The following is a 20,618-nucleotide window of genomic DNA, read 5'->3' on the forward strand; positions in this document are numbered from 1 at the left end:
GAAAAGACTTATTGGATTATTGTTTTTAGAATTATGAGAATTATTATATAGTACTAAATATTTCCAAAATATCATGGCATTTTTAGCAAGTCCATATTTTATAGATGAGGGAAACAAGGAATAGAGAGGTTGAAAAACTTGAGCTTTTTCAAGGTAAACCTTTTCTATGCTCTGCTTGTTTTGTGCATGAGAGGGAGACTAACTATGATGAACAAATGACAGACTAAATAGATGAGTAAGTCAGTCAGACAGAATGACCTGCCCTGATCCCCTGATGCTCAGTCCCTGATGCTGTCCATCATCTAACAGTCTTGGCTCTGTTTTGTATACAGTTAGATTGTTTTTCTTTCCATTATAGCTTTTCCATTATCAAACCTAGATTATGTAAACCTTAAAGAGAAGCATAAACCTAAATCCAAAAGAGTTAACCATTTTCCAAAAACTTTAAATGTTTGAGTATTGTAAATGCATGATTTATTTGACAAAAGTGGCCCATAGTCATAAATCAAAATGCAAGCCTATGTGAAATTCCACTGAGTATCATTATTCTAAAAATGTTCCCAGCATCTGAATCACCCCTCTGTTCTCTGCAATGGTTCACATATGTGCACACCACCGCCAGGCAATGGTGGAACAGAGGCCCAATTCACACAGATGCATTAGAAATTTGTGGGTTCCATCGTCAGACATGAACTGGACAAGGAACTCCATTTTAAACAGGCCAGAAAAGAAGGGCTGACCTAAGACAGAGGCCTAACTATAACAGCATCAAGGGTCCATGATTCCCAGGTAGACTTGAAACCCATCTCCTTATAATATGCCAGCAAAATTGCTACAGGGTGGACCATAAACTCAAAACAGGGCTAATTAAAGCCAGAGCCATATAGTGTCTGAATGCCAGGCAATTTGACTTGTAGGTTTCAGACTTGGTCAAATTCAAGATCAGGAAAACTTGACTGGTTGACTCGTCAAGGTTATTTCCTGAATTAGTTCCATGAATCATTTCTAAAATCTGACTGAACTCCCAGCTACCTTACTACTTTTAATGTTGCTCTCCTCTCTTTTGCTGTTTTCCTAGCTGTATTTCTTTTCCCAGGAGTACAGACATACTTTCCCTGCAGCCCTGGAGACACACTCTAAATCCCCTGAATAGTCACCTCCCACGTCACCATCAGCACACATTTAGTTTTAACAACGCAGACTGCAGGAGCTTTCCCAGGTGGAGCTTTCTCTCTAGTAAGAGTGTTGGAGAGCCTGCTCTTCTGGTTGTTATTAGAGGCAGTAACAATGTTTCTATTTTCAAGGTTTCTAACTCAAGAATGACTTTCCCTCTCCAATGAGATTCTTGGCACAGGGCCATTATATCTTCCATGATTTGATTTTGAGAAAAGGAAGAAATGATCAATAACAAATCCCGTCAAATCTCACAATAAGTTTTTAAATTACTAGGGACTAAGAGATATGGTTGTTTGAGGGGTGAATATTAAAGTTCAAGAAGAGAAACTGATTTGAAGAATTGAAATTATTTAAAACACTTTAAATTTAAAGCTGTGAAAATATCTGAAAGGGAAGGTGATAGCAGGTGGAGTACTGTGTTTTCTAGCATGTTCTTACCGATTTCTTTATCAGCGTAATCACGCAGGTAATTGTCACTGATCCTTTTTTGAATTTAAAGACTGTCAGTGAGAGAAGACTGAGTGCTGTGACACTGGCCAGGTGACAGTCAGTACACATGGCCAGCATCTGGGTGTCATCTAAACACTTAGAATAAAGCCTCTAAAATTACCATTGACACTCTGGTAACCACATGTGAGGTATTCAAGAGTTATTAAATCATGACATATGCTGAATTCCATAATTCATATCAGAGCCGTGCTTATGTTTGTGGAAGTTGAAGACTTAGTAGTTATATCTTAATTTTATTTAAAAGCCAGAAAGAAAGAAACATTAAGCAGATGCTAATCATCACTTTGATTTCTCCCACCTTATTTTCAAACTCAATCATTCCTTGGCTTCATCATCCAGAGTACCATTCCTTAAAAATGCTTATGAATGATTCTTTTCACAGTGAATTCAATTTAATTTTTATTGTCCCCAAAGTAAAAAAGCATGAAATCACTTGTTGAACAACTGTAATTTGCTTTCATACTCCTCTCAAAGAATAACAGGGACTTACCTGGTCCAGACAAAGAGAGAGATAATGACTAAAGCCTGTTAAAGTGTGTGTTTTGGCGAGAGAAAGAGGGTCTAATGGGCTGATTATTTTCCTAAATATTGTATATTTATATGTTTATGAAATAAATCAGATTAAAAATAAATTTTGAAACCTCTGTCACATATTAGCTGTGTGACTGCAGCAAGTGATTTAATCTCCCTGAGACTAAACGTCCTTATCTGTGAGTTGGGATCATAATGCCTACTTCATGTGGTTATTCTGAGAAATTGATGAAATAATGTACATAGGACATTTTTACAAGTTTTAAATCTAAACATACAATAATTAGTAGTAGTCATAGTATGAATTACTCTGCCAAATCAAGTACACAGTAAGATGGATAAAAAGATTAAGAATTTGTGTAGGAAGTAGATCTGGAATTACAGCAATGCAGACTTTGGGGTAAATGATAGACCTGAGGAATGGCAACAGAGGGAGAATGGAAAGGGAAGCCTGAGGCAGCTGGGTGCTTGTGAGGTGAGGCCTCTTATAGTCCAGAAAGAATTTTTATGTCTCAGGATGCAGGATGTTTTCTTTCTTTTCCTTGAGAACGTGATTGACTTAATGCAGGAAAAGGACTTTTGCTGCTATACAGCTATGGTATCTACATTAAATAACAGCTAGAGAAAGTCTATGCAGAAGTTGCCATTTTGCACTTCAGCCCACATCAAAACTGGAGATGGGCTCTGGACTTGCACCTGGGCTTGAATTGCATCAGGCTGCGAGGGGTTAGGCAAGTCATGCCCTTTGTAGCCTCAGCTTCCTTATCTATGCAGTGGAGTGAGTTGATTCTGGTAGGATTAGTCAAGATAATGAATGAAAGTGCTGTCTACATAATAAACTTGATCAATTTTCACTATATAATATTAATTTTAATATTAACCACAGCAAAGATTTACTAATGAGAAAATGAATACAAGTGATAGTATATTTACATTCCTCTTTTAAAAAGTAAAAGTTTCAGTATATGCTTCCTATAACCATAGCAAGATTCTGTATGTTTTTAAAGGGGTCAAAATTAACTCCACAAGACAATGGCCTAGGTAAAACCTTCACTGAACCATTCATTCACATGAACAAGTATTCCAGACAGTCCTAATCTTGAGCATTTCCTGGAAACACAAAAAGGGTCTCTTCCATCTGGAATCCCTTTTGTGGGCCAAGGGGAAGCAGGAGGCCATCTAGACAGTTATTCTTTTGGAGTGAAGGCAGATAGGAGTAGAGCTTATGCTGTGATCTTATGAAATTGATGGATTTAATTCCAGATGGAAACTCCCAGTGTTTGCTTGGCTCTGTTCATTATCTCCTAGTTCAAGAGCTCCCTCTGCAGGCTTCAACAACCCTCAGACGTTACATGGCAAACTAAGTCTAGCCATGTTAAGAACCTGCTGTAATTTCTTTTATTTGAGAATGTTACTCTATCCACTGACCTGTCTGAGAAACCCCATGTCCTGAAAATTTCACAGGTACGTTGTTCTTAGCATTTGTGCTGTTGAGTGGCAAAGTGAGACTTGTCCACGGTCTTCTTGCTTACATTGACCAGGTGTCATGGCCTAACAAGGACTCATGGCCCAAGGAACAAGAAAAGACATGATACAGTCCACTTAGTGGAGAGACACTACCTGTATATGGAGCTCATTAAGTGCTGATAGTCCCATCTATTGAAAGTACAGCATGAATACACTGAAGAACAATCTTGATTTTGTTACAGAAGAACTTTAACATCTGTAAAATGTTAAATATTGACTTGAAATCCATTGGTTTCATAAAAGAGTAGGAATATATCAGATTATATTCCCATAGATTGAACAATAAAAAGATTATTTTGACAGATGAAGCACAGCTGTATGCCAATAATCAATATGGATAAGGATGGACAACTTCTAAATTGCCAACAGATGACATGGAGTAGCATCCTTGAGACTCATTGGTTGAGGCTCCAGGACAGAAAGGACAATATGGTATCTTCAGGGTCACCTGTCTTACTGCAGTTAGCCTTCAGACACTTCTGATATTGAGGGTTAAGGGGACCTGAGTAAGACAATGTGAAAAGAAAATAAAAAACAATGCTAAGCACTGACAATGTTGGCCTAAGGTAAACTCACAACCTACTTCAACTGCTTTTCCCATTTGCCTTCCCATCTGGTGTGTATGTGTTTTGTGTATGTATGTGTATGTGCTGGTATGAGCAATATTAATTGAGAAAGAGGTTTAAACTAAAATCACCACAAGGGAAAATACCATGTACTAAATAGTAAAGTGTCAATTTTTTTCTGAAAAGAAATAATACTTTATAAATCATTCCTGCCTTCTTTCTATATCCTTAATTTTAAAATAATTTTTGTAACATTTGGTACATATCAGGAATACATAAAGCACATAGAAGCTCTACTAATGATATTGATCTATCTTGTCTTCTTCCCCTTTGGCCATTTAAAAAAATCTTTGAAGTCACGTATCCTCCTTATTAAGGAGAAACCTCACAGCATTACTTCCTCATGTTCACTGGTGAGATTTTAGTTTGATATTCTTCATGGAATTTAAAAACTGTTATTAAAAACATTTATTAGGGTTGGGCATGGTGGCTCATGCCTGTGATCCTAGCTACTCAGGAGGCAAAGATCAGAAAGATCACAGTTCAAGTCCAGCCAGAACAAAAAGCTTAAGAAATCCCATCTCATCCAATGGCTAAGTGCTGTGGTGTATACCTGTCATCCCAGCTACATGAAAAGCATAAGTAGGAGGTCCAGGCTGGCCCAGGCATAAATGAAAGATGCTATTTAAAAAATATCTAAAGAAAAAAATGGGCTGGAGTGTGGCTCAGGTGGTAGAGTGCCTGGCTGGCCAGCACAAGATCTGAGGTCAAATCCTGACAACAACATCAAACCCCCATTTTATTATAAAATTATTAAGCATATGCAAAAGGAGAAAGAAAAGTGAAATAATCACACATGTGCTCTTCATACTCCTTCAACAATTATCAACATGTAGTCCATCTTGTTTTATGTGTATTCCCTATTCCTCCCCTCACTCCATTATTCTGAGCCATCCCCACAAAATCATCCACATAAAGCTTTTTAGTATTTGTCTCTCAAATAAAATAACTTTTCAAAACCATTAACTGTAGCATCATAATTAAAACTAAAACTATTATCAATTCTTTACTATAGAAAATATCCAGTGTTAAAATTTTCCAGCATGTCTCACAAATTTTTTAATAGTTGCTTTGTTGGTATTCTAGTGATGCCCATGGATTGCCTTTGATTGATATCTCTTAAACCTTTTATAATCACTGTTTATGCCTCCCTTGTTTTTTCATTGCACTGCCTTCATGTATGTATTGTTTATACTGGAGTATTTTGATGATGGTATCCTTATGGTGTTGTTTAATGTGCTTCTCCATCTTCCATATATTTTGTTTTTAGGTTGTACTGGAGGTTGAATTCAAGACCTCACACTTGCTGCATAGGCACTCTTCCACTTGAGCCATGCCCCCACCCTTTTAGTGTTGGTTATTTTTGAGATAAGCTCTTACTTTGTACCTAGTCAGGCCTGGACCTCAATCCTCCTATTTGTATTTCTTAATGTAGCTGGGATGGCAGGCACATACCACCTTGTCCAGCCATTGATTAAGAAGGAGTCTTGAACTGTGATCTTTGCCTCCCAAGTAACTAGAATTACAGGCTTGCACCACCACGCCTGGCGGACATCTTCCATCTGTTTTTATAAATGGCAGATCGAGAGAACTATCCAATCCAGGTCTAGTTTTTCTTAGCTATACTAGTCATAGGTGGGGTTGTGCATTCTTTAGGAGACTCATGGTGTACAGCCACATCCTTTTTAACCTCTAGGACACCCTAGATAGGCAGAAGTGGACAGGAGCCCAAGAGAGAATGCCATCATATCTGGAGTGGGGTAGCAGTGAAGAAGTCAATGATTTTTGACAAAGTACTTAATGATTCTAGGTAAAAAGTAATTAACTATGTTTAACTGTGTTCTGTTTTGTTGAAGGGTGTCAAAATGCTTGGAAGAGAAAAGACCTGTCTTTTTTAAGAAGCAGCAAACTATGTAATCAGTCAGCTGTAGCTGGAGGCCCTCATGCTCGTCCTTCTTTAAAGGACTTCAGAGGTGCTCACGAAAGGAGAGATGGAACAAGTGTATATAACACAGGATGTTCACAGTTCTCTGCCTGGAGCACTGGATGTGGGAGTGGTGTTTAAGCTGGGTGGAACTTGAGTCCCTCAGGGCTCAGAGTCAGTGAGAGAGAGAGGTGTTAAAGAGATAACTAGTACCTGGGGCTTCAAAAGCAGCCAAATACCAAAATGAAAGAGATGGAGCTAAGACACCAGAGTCATGAAAGTGGGCTGTCAGCAAAGGAGAAATACATAATTATAAAGACAGAGATTATGAGAAGTGAGTCAGTCATAAAGCATGGTCAAAGTTACCTCCATTCTTTCAGTTCTTAATCTAGAAAGACATCTAGGTTCAAAGCCTGTCTCTGATTCTCTCTCTCTCTCTCTCTCTCTCTCTTTTTTCTTTACAACTTTAGGGAAGCATATTTTACACTTCATAGGTTTCCATGTTTTTTTAAATAATTTTTTAGAACATTTTTGTCCTCCAATAAAATCCCTTGTGTCCATTTACAGTTAGTCCATGTTCCCAACCCTGGCTCCAGGCAACCATTAATCTACTGTCTGTGTCTATAGACTCACCTTTCTGGACATTGCATAGATGGAATCCTACAATATATCTGGCATTTTTCATTGAGATAATGTTTTTGAGGCTCATCCATGTTGTAGCATGGATCTGTCTATACATCATGAGTGTAGGTTGCTTCTAGTCTTGAGTTATTAGGAATGGTGAAGCTAAGGACATTCACAGCAGGACTTTGTGTGGATATGTGCTTTTATTTTCCTTGGATGTAGGCCTAGGAAGGAAATTGCTGGATCTGTGGTAAATGTGTGTTGAAGTTTTAAAGACCCCGCCAAACTGTTTTCCAAAGTGGCTGTACCAGCTATTGTGTTACTTCTCCACATCCGCCTAGCTGGTCTCTTAATAGCTATGCAGACGTGGGCAAACTTTACTTTCCTCTTTAATAAAGCAGCTGGGTGGTGAGTTGACATTTACCAAGTGCCCACCCTGTGCTACACCCTGTGATGCTTTGTCTCATTTCATTCTTATCCCTATGAAATGTAGATATTATTTTCTGCGTATCTGGTGAATTTTCTGAGGTTCAGAGGTTGTAAGTAAACTAGCTATCATCATAATTCAGGATTGTAGTAAATATTAAATTATATCAAATACACTTAAGGACATGCCTAGCATAATCTTGGGCATATAGAAGGTGACTAATGAAGGGTTTTTTATTTGTCTGTTTCTTTCTATCATTAGGACCTCAGGGAGGTCTAACCATTGGGTTGATTTACTTTCATCAGGTCTCACCACTTTTATGATAATAGATGTGAAACTGTCACGCCTTAGAGAAACAGAAAAGGCTTTATAGAATTTACCGTGGTCATGATAACTTTAGTGGCACAATCCTTAAGTCAAATAGTATGATCTTTGTTGCTTAAAACAATAAAAGTAAGTAGTTCAGGATGTGGTTCTATCTCTTAAAGGCTGTTTTTTGTTCTTGTCTCTTCTTTTGTTCTCCAGTCACAATAGCGGTAATTACTTTTCCAAATTCTAGAGCAGAGAGTTCTGAGAAATGTATACATTAATGTTGCCAAGAAGTTAATTAACTTGATTGATTTGAAATGGACTTTTATCAGTTGCTTTAAAGATTGTATAAGTGGCAATAAGAAAGGAAGCAAGGGTGGTGACACAGAGTTGAATAGGAAAGTGATTTAGGAGAAAAGGACATAACATTTGGGCCAAGTTCAAGGGTTTTTATTTTAAAATTTACTTTTGAAGATGTATAGTTAACATGAAATACTATACACCATAGAGATTTTGGTTATTGTTGTTTAAAAAATCAGTACCTTGTTATTCACTCTGTCTTTTTAGGGAGAGCCTGGAGTCAGAGGCCCGCCAGGTCCCTCTGGGCCTCGGGGTATAGGAACCCAAGGGCCAAAGGTGAGTCCTCAGGTTTGTGTTCTTTATAAGGGTCAGATGGGGGGGGGCAATCCCTCATTCAAAAACCCAAGATTAAGAGATGATCCAAATTCCCAAATTTTTGAGCACCAACCTGACACCTCATTTCATAGCAAACCTCATGTGACCAGTAGCAGCCAAAGGCCAGGTGCAGTGAAAACACTGCTTAAAATTACCTTCAGGCTCTGTGTGTAAGATGTACATGAAACATAACTGAACTTGTATTTAGATTTGTGTCTTATCATCAAAAGTTCTCATTATGTATATGCAAATAGTCTAAAATCTGAAAAAAATCCAAAGCCAACCTGTATCATTAGCAACAAGCTCATAAACAGTAGCTTCATAATAAGTCTTCATTTTGGTGATGACTTGGTTTTTCTTGATTACTGATGAGAAGTCTTATTATTTTTTTTTTTTGGTATCATGTGAACTTTCAGTAAAATAGATCATTTAAGTTTATAATCTATTTGCTTCCGCAAAAGAAATTAGAAAGTCAGCCTCTCCTATTTGCAAAGTGCTCAAAAATATTTCCAGGTTTCCTAGAGGCTATGTAAAAATCAAGAGGCACATCTTTGCACTCTGTCAGAGCTGTGCTGCAAGGGGTCTAGATTTATTTTTCGTGGAGGAACTTCCTATTTCTATGCCTCCTCTGTTAGTTTGTTGATTATTCATTTAAAAAATTTTTTAAATCTAGTTTTCTCAATGAAGGATATTTTGTCCTTCCTTCCTTTTCCTCCCAGGGAACATTGGCAATGTCTGAACACATTTTGGGCTATCAAAACTGGAGATGCTATTAGCATTTAGTGGGTAGAGGTCAGGAATGCTACAGTGTACCTGACAGCATCCTGTGTTAAAGAATTATTGGCTCAAATGCCAACAGTGCTGAGTTTGAGAGGCTCTGTTTTAAGTGTTCACTTATTCAAGAAAAATTTTATTTGTTTGTGCAAAAACTAAGGTAAAGAAGTCTCAAGTGTGTTCATAGGGAAAACAGGTTATCAAGGAGCCACACATCCTAAATTCAAATTTTAAATAAGTATATTTATACCAAAATGCATGGAAGTAAACTTGAACCCCAATATTAGAGGGGGGGAAGATTTTCCTGAGAATCCCAGAATTGCCAGGATTTCAGGTTATCCCTTTTTTGTCTGCCAACTCTAATTTGGCAATAGACTACTATTGAACCTTATTACAGATAACTGCACATGGATGCAGATCCCCAGAGATAGGAATCTAAGTCATTATCACTGGGTAATGGGAAAATGGGCCTTTTCTTTTTTTTTTTATTGCCATCTTTACTTCTGCTTTAAAAATATTTTTGCAATGAGCAAGTGTTCCCCTTACAACAAAAAAAGCTTCTTTTTCATACTGGGAAGAAGAAGATTGACTTACACAGTAACTTAACCTACTATTTGTACCTTTTAATGTTAATTTAGGGACTTCTGGGATAAAGATAAACTAATTTCTCTGTTATGAGACTTCTTAGAGCCTTTAATATATAGTCATGTGCTATATAAAAATATTCCAGTCATGATCATACTACATATATGAGGATAGCCCCATAAGATCATGCCACATAGTGATGTAATAGCCATCATAGTTTGTGTAAGGTCGCTGTGATGTTTGTACAACAAAGCAATGCCCTAACCAAGCATTTGTCAGAACACATTCCCATTGTTCAGTGCTATGTGACTGTATGCTCTCCATGGGGTGGCACACACACATAGTGTTAAAATCTGATTCCACACATGGAATTATGAGCACACACTGAGGAATGCTGCATTTGCTGATTGCTTCATATTTTTTAAAAAATTCTAGCACCAGTGCACATCCACTGACTCTAATGCAATACCAGTGACTTGGCACTCTGTCTTGAAATACAGTAACATATTACAGGCTACAGAGAATCCTGCATCAGTGGTTTTTAGACTTGGTGGAGGTAGCCTGTTATTTTGTGGTGGGTAATGGGGCAACTAGATGTGCCAAGCAGAAGCTCCTGGTCTCTCCTTCTGCTTATTCCAAATAGCTATGTCTTACCTCTTTATTTGTATTTGGATTATATATAAAATTTTGTTTGCAAAAGTAATTCTAGAGTCCTAAAATATTTAGTAAAGCGCTGTTTGAAATAAAATATGACACAGCTTATGGGCAATGAGAAAGTCCTAATCAGACTGAAGTAGGGATTAAAGCTGAGAGCAGTAATATGTGCATTTCCTCTCCCTCAATCTTGCTATACTTTGTTGCCAGTTTCTCCACATCTTTCCACAGGGTGATATTGGGCAGAAAGGCTTGCCTGGCCCTCCTGGCCCCCCTGGCTATGGATCACAAGGAGTTAAAGTAAGTGAATGTGACTGTGCTGGAATCATCTCTCAAGTCAGCAGGGTGATGGGGAGCAGAAGACGAGAATAACACAAAACATGACTATTATGAAATGGATTTAATGCAAGCTTTGCAGTTAAAATTGCATTCAGTATTTAAACACATCATCCAGAAATACAGAAATAGTGTAAGTGTAATAGTTTCATGAGCAATAAACATTATATAAATAAGTGAAAAATTTAACTGCTCCAGAGGTCTGTTGTTCTGCCGGGGTTCTGAGGTTAGAAAATCCACGCCCAGCAGCATGGTCTGCTGTGTCTCTCACCTTCTTCATCTTCCTCACAGGAATGATCCCTTCACAGCCTGAGGGTGGGCACGGGGGTGGGGGTGGGGGGGTGGGGGGGTGGGGGGGGTGGGGGGGTGGGGGTGGGGAGGGTGGGATGAGGTAGCTAGTGCGTCCCAGTCACAGTACATGAGGGAAACATCTGGAGTGTTTTGAATGCTGTTGGAATTCTACCCTAGAGGACTGAATCTGAACCTCTGGGGGGTGAAGGGTACAGGCTGAGCGCTGTGGTTTTTAAAAGCCCTCCAGGTGATTCTCCTGAGCAGTCAGGGTGAGAACCACTGTTCCTGGCTATCTACTTTGGTTTATTTCTGCTTGGCAACAATAATCATAGCTAGCAATGGGGGAGGGGGGCAGATTCTCAGGTGTCTCAGTAGACAGAATTGGGTTTCTAAAAGTTATTAGGTAATATAAAAAATTTCCCTTTTCTACTTTGGATATGTTGATTTTGTTTTTAAACTGGTTCTCTTCCTTCCTACAATAAGTTGGTGTTTATTTATTACCATGTGAAAGCCTGGATACTGAGTAACTGATAAATGATAACTCTGGATAGTTAAGATCACCTTTAAAAAAAAAGTTGGAAACATTAAAATCAAACTCTTTTTCAAATAGCAGGACTTCTCAGTAAATATGAGATGTAGGTGCCTAAGATTATAAACATGAAAATCCTGTGTTGGAATTTTACTGCCTTTTCCTGTATAATATGCACTAATTCAAGAGCAAAACTTATTGAATCTGTGTTATATCTTCCAATCCATCACACAATATCTATGGCTTCTATAGCAGGTCTTTCAAATACTAGCTGTTCATCTGTCAGCTTGAGTATCCAAACAAAGACATACAATATGTTGTCAATAGCATACCAGCCCTGGAAAATATGGTGAGACTTTGTTTCTTTATAAACAACATCACTCTTGTACTTAATCCTTAAACTCTGCTGTTAAAAGATAGCAATAGTCTACACAAGATTTTGCAAGAGCTTGCTTAATAAATAAACATATGTGAGACCCTTGGTCTTGTCAGAAATATGGCCTCAACTCACATGTGCTGTTAGTTTATTACCTCTGCCTCTTTAAATCTGGGCCAATTTTCTCCTCTCTATATCCTGGGACTACTTTCTTTAGTGAAAGCTGAGCACCTTGGGCTGCATTTAATTAATTCTCCCCAGTCATGATTCATCTGGTTTCGGGCACTTTCTTATGCCCTTCAGGTTATGCCATGTTCATTTCTATCTTGAGTGAAAGTAGGTCATGGAGCCTACTATCAAGGGAAAAGAACCAATGTCAATGCTGCCATGTCACATATCCAGTCTATCAGAAGCGAGATAAACATTACCTTCACTCAGGGCTGTGACCTGATGCTCCTTGACCAATGCTGACTCATAAAACCTTTTTAGACATGTTGGATTGCCTGGCATCTAGCTGACATCAGGGCAGAAGTAGTTCCCTCAGGACTCCTAACTCAGTATACTGACCCATGGTTAGGCTTTCACTGCAAAAGGGAGAGACTGAAAAGTAGAGTTGGCAGGGTTCTTCTGAGACCTTTTAAGACAACACAATCAATGAAATTTCATTTCTTGCAATAACTGGTTGACAGATTTCCTACATCTCTCTAAAAACCATTTGAATCAGTGAATCTTGCATCTGTTGTTATATCTGCTTTGTAGCCCTTTGTTGTTGCTAAGCTTTGACATTGTGGCCCTAACTGTGCTCTCCCTATACCATCTCAGTCATGGGCAAGACAAGGGCCAGGACTGCAATCACAGAAGCCATCTGCTTCAGCACACACCTAACTTTGGCTCTTTGTCCAGTCAGTGCTAGTCTTAAGATGATGAGCCATTTGGGTGATAAAGCCAATCATGGAACAGACAGCATTGTCTCTTTCTAGCTCTTCACTTCTACTCAGGAGTTATGCCAGTTTCCCCCTCTCTACCCTTGTTCAAGTCAGTTTCTGTATCTTGATCAGGTTGGACTTCCCTTAGTACTTTTCTCAGAGAATCAAGAGGTCTTTATGTAGGTGAGATTCCTGGAAGCCCCCCTCCACTTTCAAGAGTTTCAGAGGTAGATCTGTGGGCTGGGTTTGACAATAAGTTTTTCTAATCACAAATACTTTATTAATTGAAAGAACTGACTCCTCTGCCATCGGCTTCAGTCCTTCCTGTAGGTCTGAGCCTGACTAGATGATGGACTTTCCTTGTAGTTAGGCTATGGCAAAGAGTGGGCTGACTGGTTCAGGCCTGCCCAGTTTGTAATTAGTGTGTTAAAAAAAATTGCCTCAATGATATGCTGAGGAAGCTGGTGAACACTACCTGATAGACACTCAGTTTTTTCAAAGCTGAGAAACAGTTAAGATTGTAGGGATCACACTGGCCCAGGGCTATCAGATCAACCTCCAGGACACCTGGAGCCCATAAATGGGGGAAAACCCAGTCCATATGACCCCTCTTCACTATCTTCTAACCTCAGTATTGTAAAGGAAAAAGAAGGAGTCCTAGAGCCACTCAGACTTTGGCCTGATTCTTTCCTGTTGAGTAATCGCAAACAAATAATCTACCTTTGTTGAACCTAAGTTTACTCATTTTTAAAATAGGGATAATGAAGCTATTATCCCTATTTTATAACAAGGTGTTATAAAGAAAACATTTATCAAATGTCTACACACAGCAGTAGACTGTGCAACTCGGGCTAAGGAGTCAACAGATTTTAATCGTGGCTTCTCTACTTGCTGAATACTACTTCCTCATCTGAATAATGGGAATAATAATAGTATTAGTTCCTATAGTTGCTGTGAGACGTAATTGAATCATATTTATAATGCATTTTTACATATGTAGCAAATATTTGTAGTTATTCACGTAATTATTCCTTACGGCTTCCCTTCTGTTTCTACTACTTTATGATATTTTCCAGTAGAAAGGTTTAGGATTCTAACATTCAAGTGATTTAATTCTCTTAAACATAATATGTGGGTTGCATTACTTAGTGTAGGTCTGACTTCAATATCACATAGACCCCAAAATGTGTACTGCCTCACATATAACATTTCAATATGGGTCCCTGGTTGGTTTTCTTCCATGCAGTATTTCAGGGATCCTTGTTTTGTACTGTTGGCTTTCCCAGAGTCTGAGCCTCTTATCACTTATACCCTGTAGGCAGGAAGAGAGTATGTGAAACGGGCACACCCACTTCATAAAAGTCTTGGCTAGGAAGTGATACAGATTTTCTCTGCTTGCATTTTGGTTACATGGTTATACTTAATTGCTGGGAAAGGTAGATTGGGAGGCTGTGAAATGTACCCAGGAAGAAAAGGAATCAGAAATTTGAGGAAGAGCTGGCAGCTTGGCAGTTACTGCCATACATAATTTAGCCTTTTCTAGGAAATACGGAGAATTTAAAGTTATTTGTTGCTCTGAAATATCTTGGTACTTCTTTTTTTTTTTTTTTTCTTTTATTATTCATATGTGCATACAAGGCTTGGTTTATTTCTCCCCCCTGCCCCCACCCCCTCCCTTACCACCCACTCCACCCCCTCCTGCTCCCCCCCTCAATACCCAGCAGAAACTATTTTGCCCTTATCTCTAATTTTGTTGTAGAGAGAGTATAAGCAATAATAGGAAGGAACAAGGGGTTTTGCTGGTTGAGATAAGGATAGCTATACAGGGCATTGACTCACATTGATTTCCTGTGCGTGGGTGTTACCTTCTAGGTTAATTCTTTTTGATCTAACCTTTTCTCTAGTTCCTGGTCCCCTTTTCCTATTGGCCTCAGTTGCTTTAAGGTATCTGCTTTAGTTTCTCTGCATTAAGGGCAACAAATGCTAGCTAGTTTTTTAGGTGTCTTACCTATCCTCACCCCTCCCTTGTGTGCTCTCGCTTTTATCATGTGCTCATAGTCCAATCCCCTTGTTGTGTTTGCCCTTGATCTAATGTCCACATATGAGGGAGAACATACAATTTTTGGTCTTTTGAGCCAGGCTAACCTCACTCAGAATGATGTTCTCCAATTCCATCCATTTACCAGCGAATGATAACATTTCGTTCTTCTTCATGGCTGCATAAAATTCCATTGTGTATAGATACCACATTTTCTTAATCCATTCGTCAGTGGTGGGGCATCTTGGCTGTTTCCATAACTTGGCTATTGTGAATAGTGCCGCAATAAACATGGATGTGCAGGTGCCTCTGGAGTAACAGTCTTTTGGGTATATCTCCAAGAGTGGTATTGCTGGATCAAATGGTAGATCGATGTCCAGCTTTTTAAGTAGCCTCCAAATTTTTTTCCAGAGTGGTTGTACTAGTCTACATTCCCACCAACAGTGTAAGAGGGTTCCTTTTTCCCCGCATCCTCGCCAACACCTGTTGTTGGTGGTGTTGCTGATGATGGCTATTCTAACAGGGGTGAGGTGGAATCTTAGTGTGGTTTTAATTTGCATTTCCTTTATTGCTAGAGATGGTGAGCATTTTTTCATGTGTTTTCTGGCCATTTGAATTTCTTCTTTTGAGAAAGTTCTGTTTAGTTCACCTGCCCATTTCTTTATTGGTTCATTAGTTTTGGGAGAATTTAGTTTTTTAAGTTCCCTGTATATTCTGGTTATCAGTCCTTTGTCTGATGTATAGTTGGCAAATATTTTCTCCCACTCTGTGGGTGTTCTCTTCAGTTTAGAGACCATTTCTTTTGATGAACAGAAGCTTTTTAGTTTTATGAGGTCCCATTTATCTATGCTATCTCTTAGTTGCTGTGCTGCTGGGGTTTCATTGAGAAAGTTCTTACCTATACCTACTAACTCCAGAGTATTTCCTACTCTTTCTTGTATCAACTTAAGAGTTTGGGGTCTGATATTAAGATCCTTGATCCATTTTGAGTTAATCTTGGTATAGGGTGATATACATGGATCTAGTTTCAGTTTTTTGCAGACTGCTAACCAGTTTTCCCAGCAGTTTTTGTTGAAGAGGCTGCTATTTCTCCATCTTATATTTTTAGCTCCTTTGTCAAAGATAAGTTGCTTATAGTTGTGTGGCTTCATATCTGGATCCTCTATTCTGTTCCACTGGTCTTCATGTCTGTTTTTGTGCCAGTACCATGCTGTTTTTATTATTATTGCTTTGTAATATAGTTTAAAGTCAGGTATTGTGATACCTCCTGCATTGTTCTTTTGACTGAGTATTGCCTTGGCTATTCGTGGCCTCTTGTGTTTCCATATAAATTTAACAGTAGATTTTTCAATCTCTTTGATGAATGTCATTGGAATTTTGATGGGAATTGCATTAAACATGTTATCTTGGTACTTCTTGAGGAAAATAAAAAACATGGGTGGTTTTCATAACAACTTCCAGAATATCCTGAGACTCTGGGTACTGTAGAGCATAGCACCTTGACTTATAAGTACTGAGTTCATCCCCATCATTTCTTTTATTCCAAAAAAGAAAGTCTTAGAGCCTTAATAATTTAATTTATTTTAAACAGCATGAGGAGTCCCAGTGGATGATTTAGAAATTGTCTGGGGAGACCGGCTGAATGCCAGTGAAGGAGCTGGAAGAGGCTTGGAGATGGGTGGGACCAGGAAAAGAACAGGAAGTTCTCATTTGTGTCTATGGCAAAGCCAGGGTCAGAGAAGGAGGGACACCTGACATCTGATGGAAGAGCTATGGCTCAGAAACTGAGGAGCAATGACACACATCAGAGGAGGGGACAGAGCTGGCACAAAAAGTCTAGTGCAGGAGATAAAGATGAGCCAATGATTAGGTTCCTGTAGGAAATCAGGCAAGATAGGGGTCCTAGAGATTACTTGAGAGGCCAGCACGGATGTGGTGTCTAATGCCAAACTTTTCTAATTCAGGAGGACAGAACTCTGTAAGATTTAGGGTTCAGTGTATTAGGCTCATTTCATTTCCTAGGTAGATTTCTTTTGGTTTGTCTCAGTTGTGTTGAAACAAGTGTTTCCATAAAGTCCAAGCATCCTTTTAACTGATTCATGTTTGTTAATTCTGGTGTCCCTTCACAAAAAAAGCTAATGTTTCAAAGGATCCAGGACTCTAGTGGAAATATTACTTAGCGCCTGCTCACCTTCCATTTGGCTCCTACCTGTGATCTGATTGCTTTAAAAGTGTTTCCAGAATTCATGACTATATTTTTGATTAGAATGGGCATACTACAGACAGAACATTGTCATAGGTGAAGAGAAATGTTTTATTACTAAAACAAAAACTAAGGGGGGAAAAAGAACCTTACTTATGAAAAGTCAGGGTAGATTTGATATACACTAAGTTGCAAACTCTTGCAGAGAGGTTAAGAAGTATTGATATTGGGAATTGTTTTTAGTCTCTAAACTCAATCATGTCATCGATAGTGATAATATTACTCAGGGAGCAAACTTTTTAACATTAAGACTTTCTGGTGTTTGAAATCAAAGTTTTCTTTTCTCCTCTGATTGCAAACAAAAAAGTCAGAAAACACAACCAACCTTGGTAACAGTGCCATCATTTGCATACATCTCAGAAATTAAATAGAAACAAAAAGTAATACATTTAACAGCATAGCATAGATTATGTGTGTTTGTGTTTGTGCACACATGGTTAGGCCAGAAATCATAATTGGATTAACTTCTGATACTTATCCCTTATTGTAATTTTCAAATTCACACTGTGATTCCTTTACATAAAAAGAGAAGTCAAAATTACAGAAGCCTGGTGTGTGATGCAGACCTGTAATTCTAGCATTTTGGAGGCTGAGGCTGAGAATCACAGGTTTGGGGACAGCCTGAGCTACGCAGTGAGACCCTGTACCAAAAAATGATGGAAAAAAAAAAACTCACAGGAGAGAGGATTCAACTTTTATGTAGATGGGTGTTTGGGATTTACACTTGTTAGGAAATAACTGTGGCAAGGGAGACTGCAGCTAAAAATTGATCCTAGTAATCAAAGTTCAGAAATCTCATTTTTACATTGAAGGTATTGCCATGCCTTTATACCTTTAATTACTTTTTAAAGCAAATTGGAAACAATTACACGGGTTATAAACCCAACTCAAAAAACACTGAGGTTGCTCACATCAGGGAATGTTGGCGCTAAGTAGGGCTGGCTCGGACCATTTGCATTTCTCACTTGCTGGTTCACAATTTCATTTTTCTTCTTGGTTAAGTTGTTTTGCTTCCTTCATGCCAGTTAGGAAACTGAATCATTCTCCTCTACTCTCTTGCCTCCTCCCCTCCCTTTTCTTTTTTTAAATTCCTGAATCTGAATCTGAGTACATGGTTGGGTGTTTTCTCCTCTCAACTTTATTATTAAAAATTCCTTTTTAAATAGCCAATTCCCCAAAATTGGAATTAAAACTTTGGCTCTCAATTTAGTGGCTCTTATTTGATCATCATTGCCTGTTTATCTTTCATACCTCTTTACTACCTACTGCAGGGGTTTATTTGAGTCTCCCAGCTCCAAAAGAAAGGTCAAAAATGACTACTGACTTGGTCATGAAAATAAGACATTGATGGATATTTTTAAAAAGTATTTAAAATATCACCAAAAGCTTGAAAATTATACAAAAGAAGTACTCACTGTGCTATAATAGTATGTAATTTGTAATTACAGTCAGCAGTTTAAACTTTTTCTCTACCTTTCCTCTCTTCCTTTCTCCTGTTCTACTCATCCACTTCTATCTGTCTCATATATAATGATATAGACACAACATATTTATTCCTCTTCATTTTTGTGACAGAGAGCATCCATCTAGAACCAAGTTGAGTGAACATCATGAATCAATTACTTTTTAGTTTCTGCTACCGTCTTTATAGCCCCTAAGTTTCACTGTTAATAATTTATGAAAGACATTTTATCTTTCTTCACCATCAGTGACTGTTCTTACGTAATTTACTAGTATATATTATTCCCCTTCTCCTTATGGCAAGGTAAGAGGAACCTTTACTACCGAGAGCTTAGAGTTGCTGGAGAAAGTTAGGGCTACAGGATGAGCCCAAATTCCATGCACTGTTTTATTGAAGTCTCAGCATCCTATGAGGTAAGAAACTAAAGCACAGAGATGTTAAATAATATACCCAAGGTTACTTAGAGCTGCTATTCCACCCGCCTCCTTGCAGTTGTCATGTGATAGGCAGTAATCAAGTCAGAGCAGATTTTGGAGAGAGGAAACTCATCAATTTGAGCCTTTAAAAGTAAACACAAATTTTAATTTGCATCTTGAAATTAAAACTTGACACTTCAAGATGCAAAGTATATGTAGCAAGGCCTTTTTTCCTGACAACCTAAATTTTTTAAAAGACAGAAGTATAAAAAAGAATTATTATTATTATTATTATTATTATTTAAATGCAGTTCTGTCAGAACCCAAAGGCTGGAGTTAGCAACCTTTTGAAACCAGTGTTAGATTTACTAGAAGTTAGAGCAGGAACTGGGCTGGGATAGTGGCTCTCTTGGGTGAGGCTGTAATAACCAGAGTACAAGGCACACATTCAGAGGCTTATCAAGTCCTCTCTAGGTTAGCTATTGAAGGACATTCTCTTTTGTACTGCAGATCTGTCTGATAAATCAGTGAGTAGTCCATAGTCTATGCTGAGTTTTATTGCTCTTTAACTATCTGGAGAACTTTACAATTGTGTGCTTTTTGCTATCAGCATCTTTGCTTGTCTAGATATGATTTCTCATTTAACTATAAGAAGTAGGAAGAAAGGAAGGAAGTTACCCATTCAGAGTCACTGGGTCAAGGGAAGACTATGGTGTGCTGAGTAATTGTGGCTCAAACTGGCAGGCCATGAAGATAGTCCCAGAGTAATTTTCCTTCGTCTTGTGAAACTTAAGTAGCACTTCTTCAGAACTGCTTTTCATTTGTTGTTAGGGTGGGAATCATGGTCCCCAACATAACACAAGAACTAGTGGCCACCCTGTCCTAAGGAAGCTGAAGAAGACTAGAGTATTGAAATGCCAGAGAAACAGAGGAGCAAAAATATTCTGCCTCTGAAACAGAGAGAAAGAATTAGGAGGAAAGGAGAGAGGACAAAAGAAGTTAATTTCTGACTGTAGCATTTTTCCCTTTACTAGTTTCAAAGTTGTGTAATATTTTCCCATATTTTTTCAACATTTACTCTTAATTTAAATAGTTACATTTGCCTTATCAAAATCTAAAGGTACTTTTGCCAACTTTCTGGTTATAACAATAAGTTAGAACACTTTAATTACAATTATCCCATGCTGATACTATTGTTGTTATTTTGTACTTTAATTAATTTTAACTTGTCAAGATAATATTTTATTTTTTTAATATATTCACTATTTAAATTTGCTCTTCTCTTTCTCTTCAGTCTATCTTGTATCTCAGATTGGAATCACTCTCCTATCTGAATTACACTCTAGAATTTTCTTTGACAAAGGTCTATTAGAGCAACTTCTCTCCATTTTTGTATGCCTAAAAATATTTTATGTTCTTTTTAATATCTTCTTGAAAAGCATTTTTTTTCCTGAGCATAGAATGCGAGGTACACAGTTTTTTTCTTCTCAGAAGAAAAAAATGCCTTTTAAAAAGAGTTTTTTGCCACTTGGCTTCCATTTTTGCTCTTGAGAAGTAACCTGTCAGTCTATCTGTTTCTGTGAGGATAATTTGCTTTTTTTTTTCTGTAGCTTTTGAGGATTTCTTTTCTCTTTGGTAT

General features: G+C 38.1%; 1 protein-coding gene across 1 annotated transcript in view; it reads left to right on the plus strand.

Annotated features, from left to right (window-relative positions):
• Positions 1–20,618, plus strand: part of Col28a1 (collagen type XXVIII alpha 1 chain) — a 146,430-nt gene that overhangs the window by 81,603 nt on the left and 44,209 nt on the right. Inside the window, exons 26-27 of the mRNA XM_074064694.1 lie at positions 8,222–8,290; positions 10,574–10,642. Coding sequence (XP_073920795.1) covers positions 8,222–8,290; positions 10,574–10,642 — 138 coding nt within the window. The remainder of the gene's footprint in view (positions 1–8,221; positions 8,291–10,573; positions 10,643–20,618) is intronic.

The sequence above is a fragment of the Castor canadensis genome, chromosome 2 (genome assembly GCF_047511655.1).
Source record: "Castor canadensis chromosome 2, mCasCan1.hap1v2, whole genome shotgun sequence".
NCBI lineage: Eukaryota > Metazoa > Chordata > Mammalia > Rodentia > Castoridae > Castor > Castor canadensis.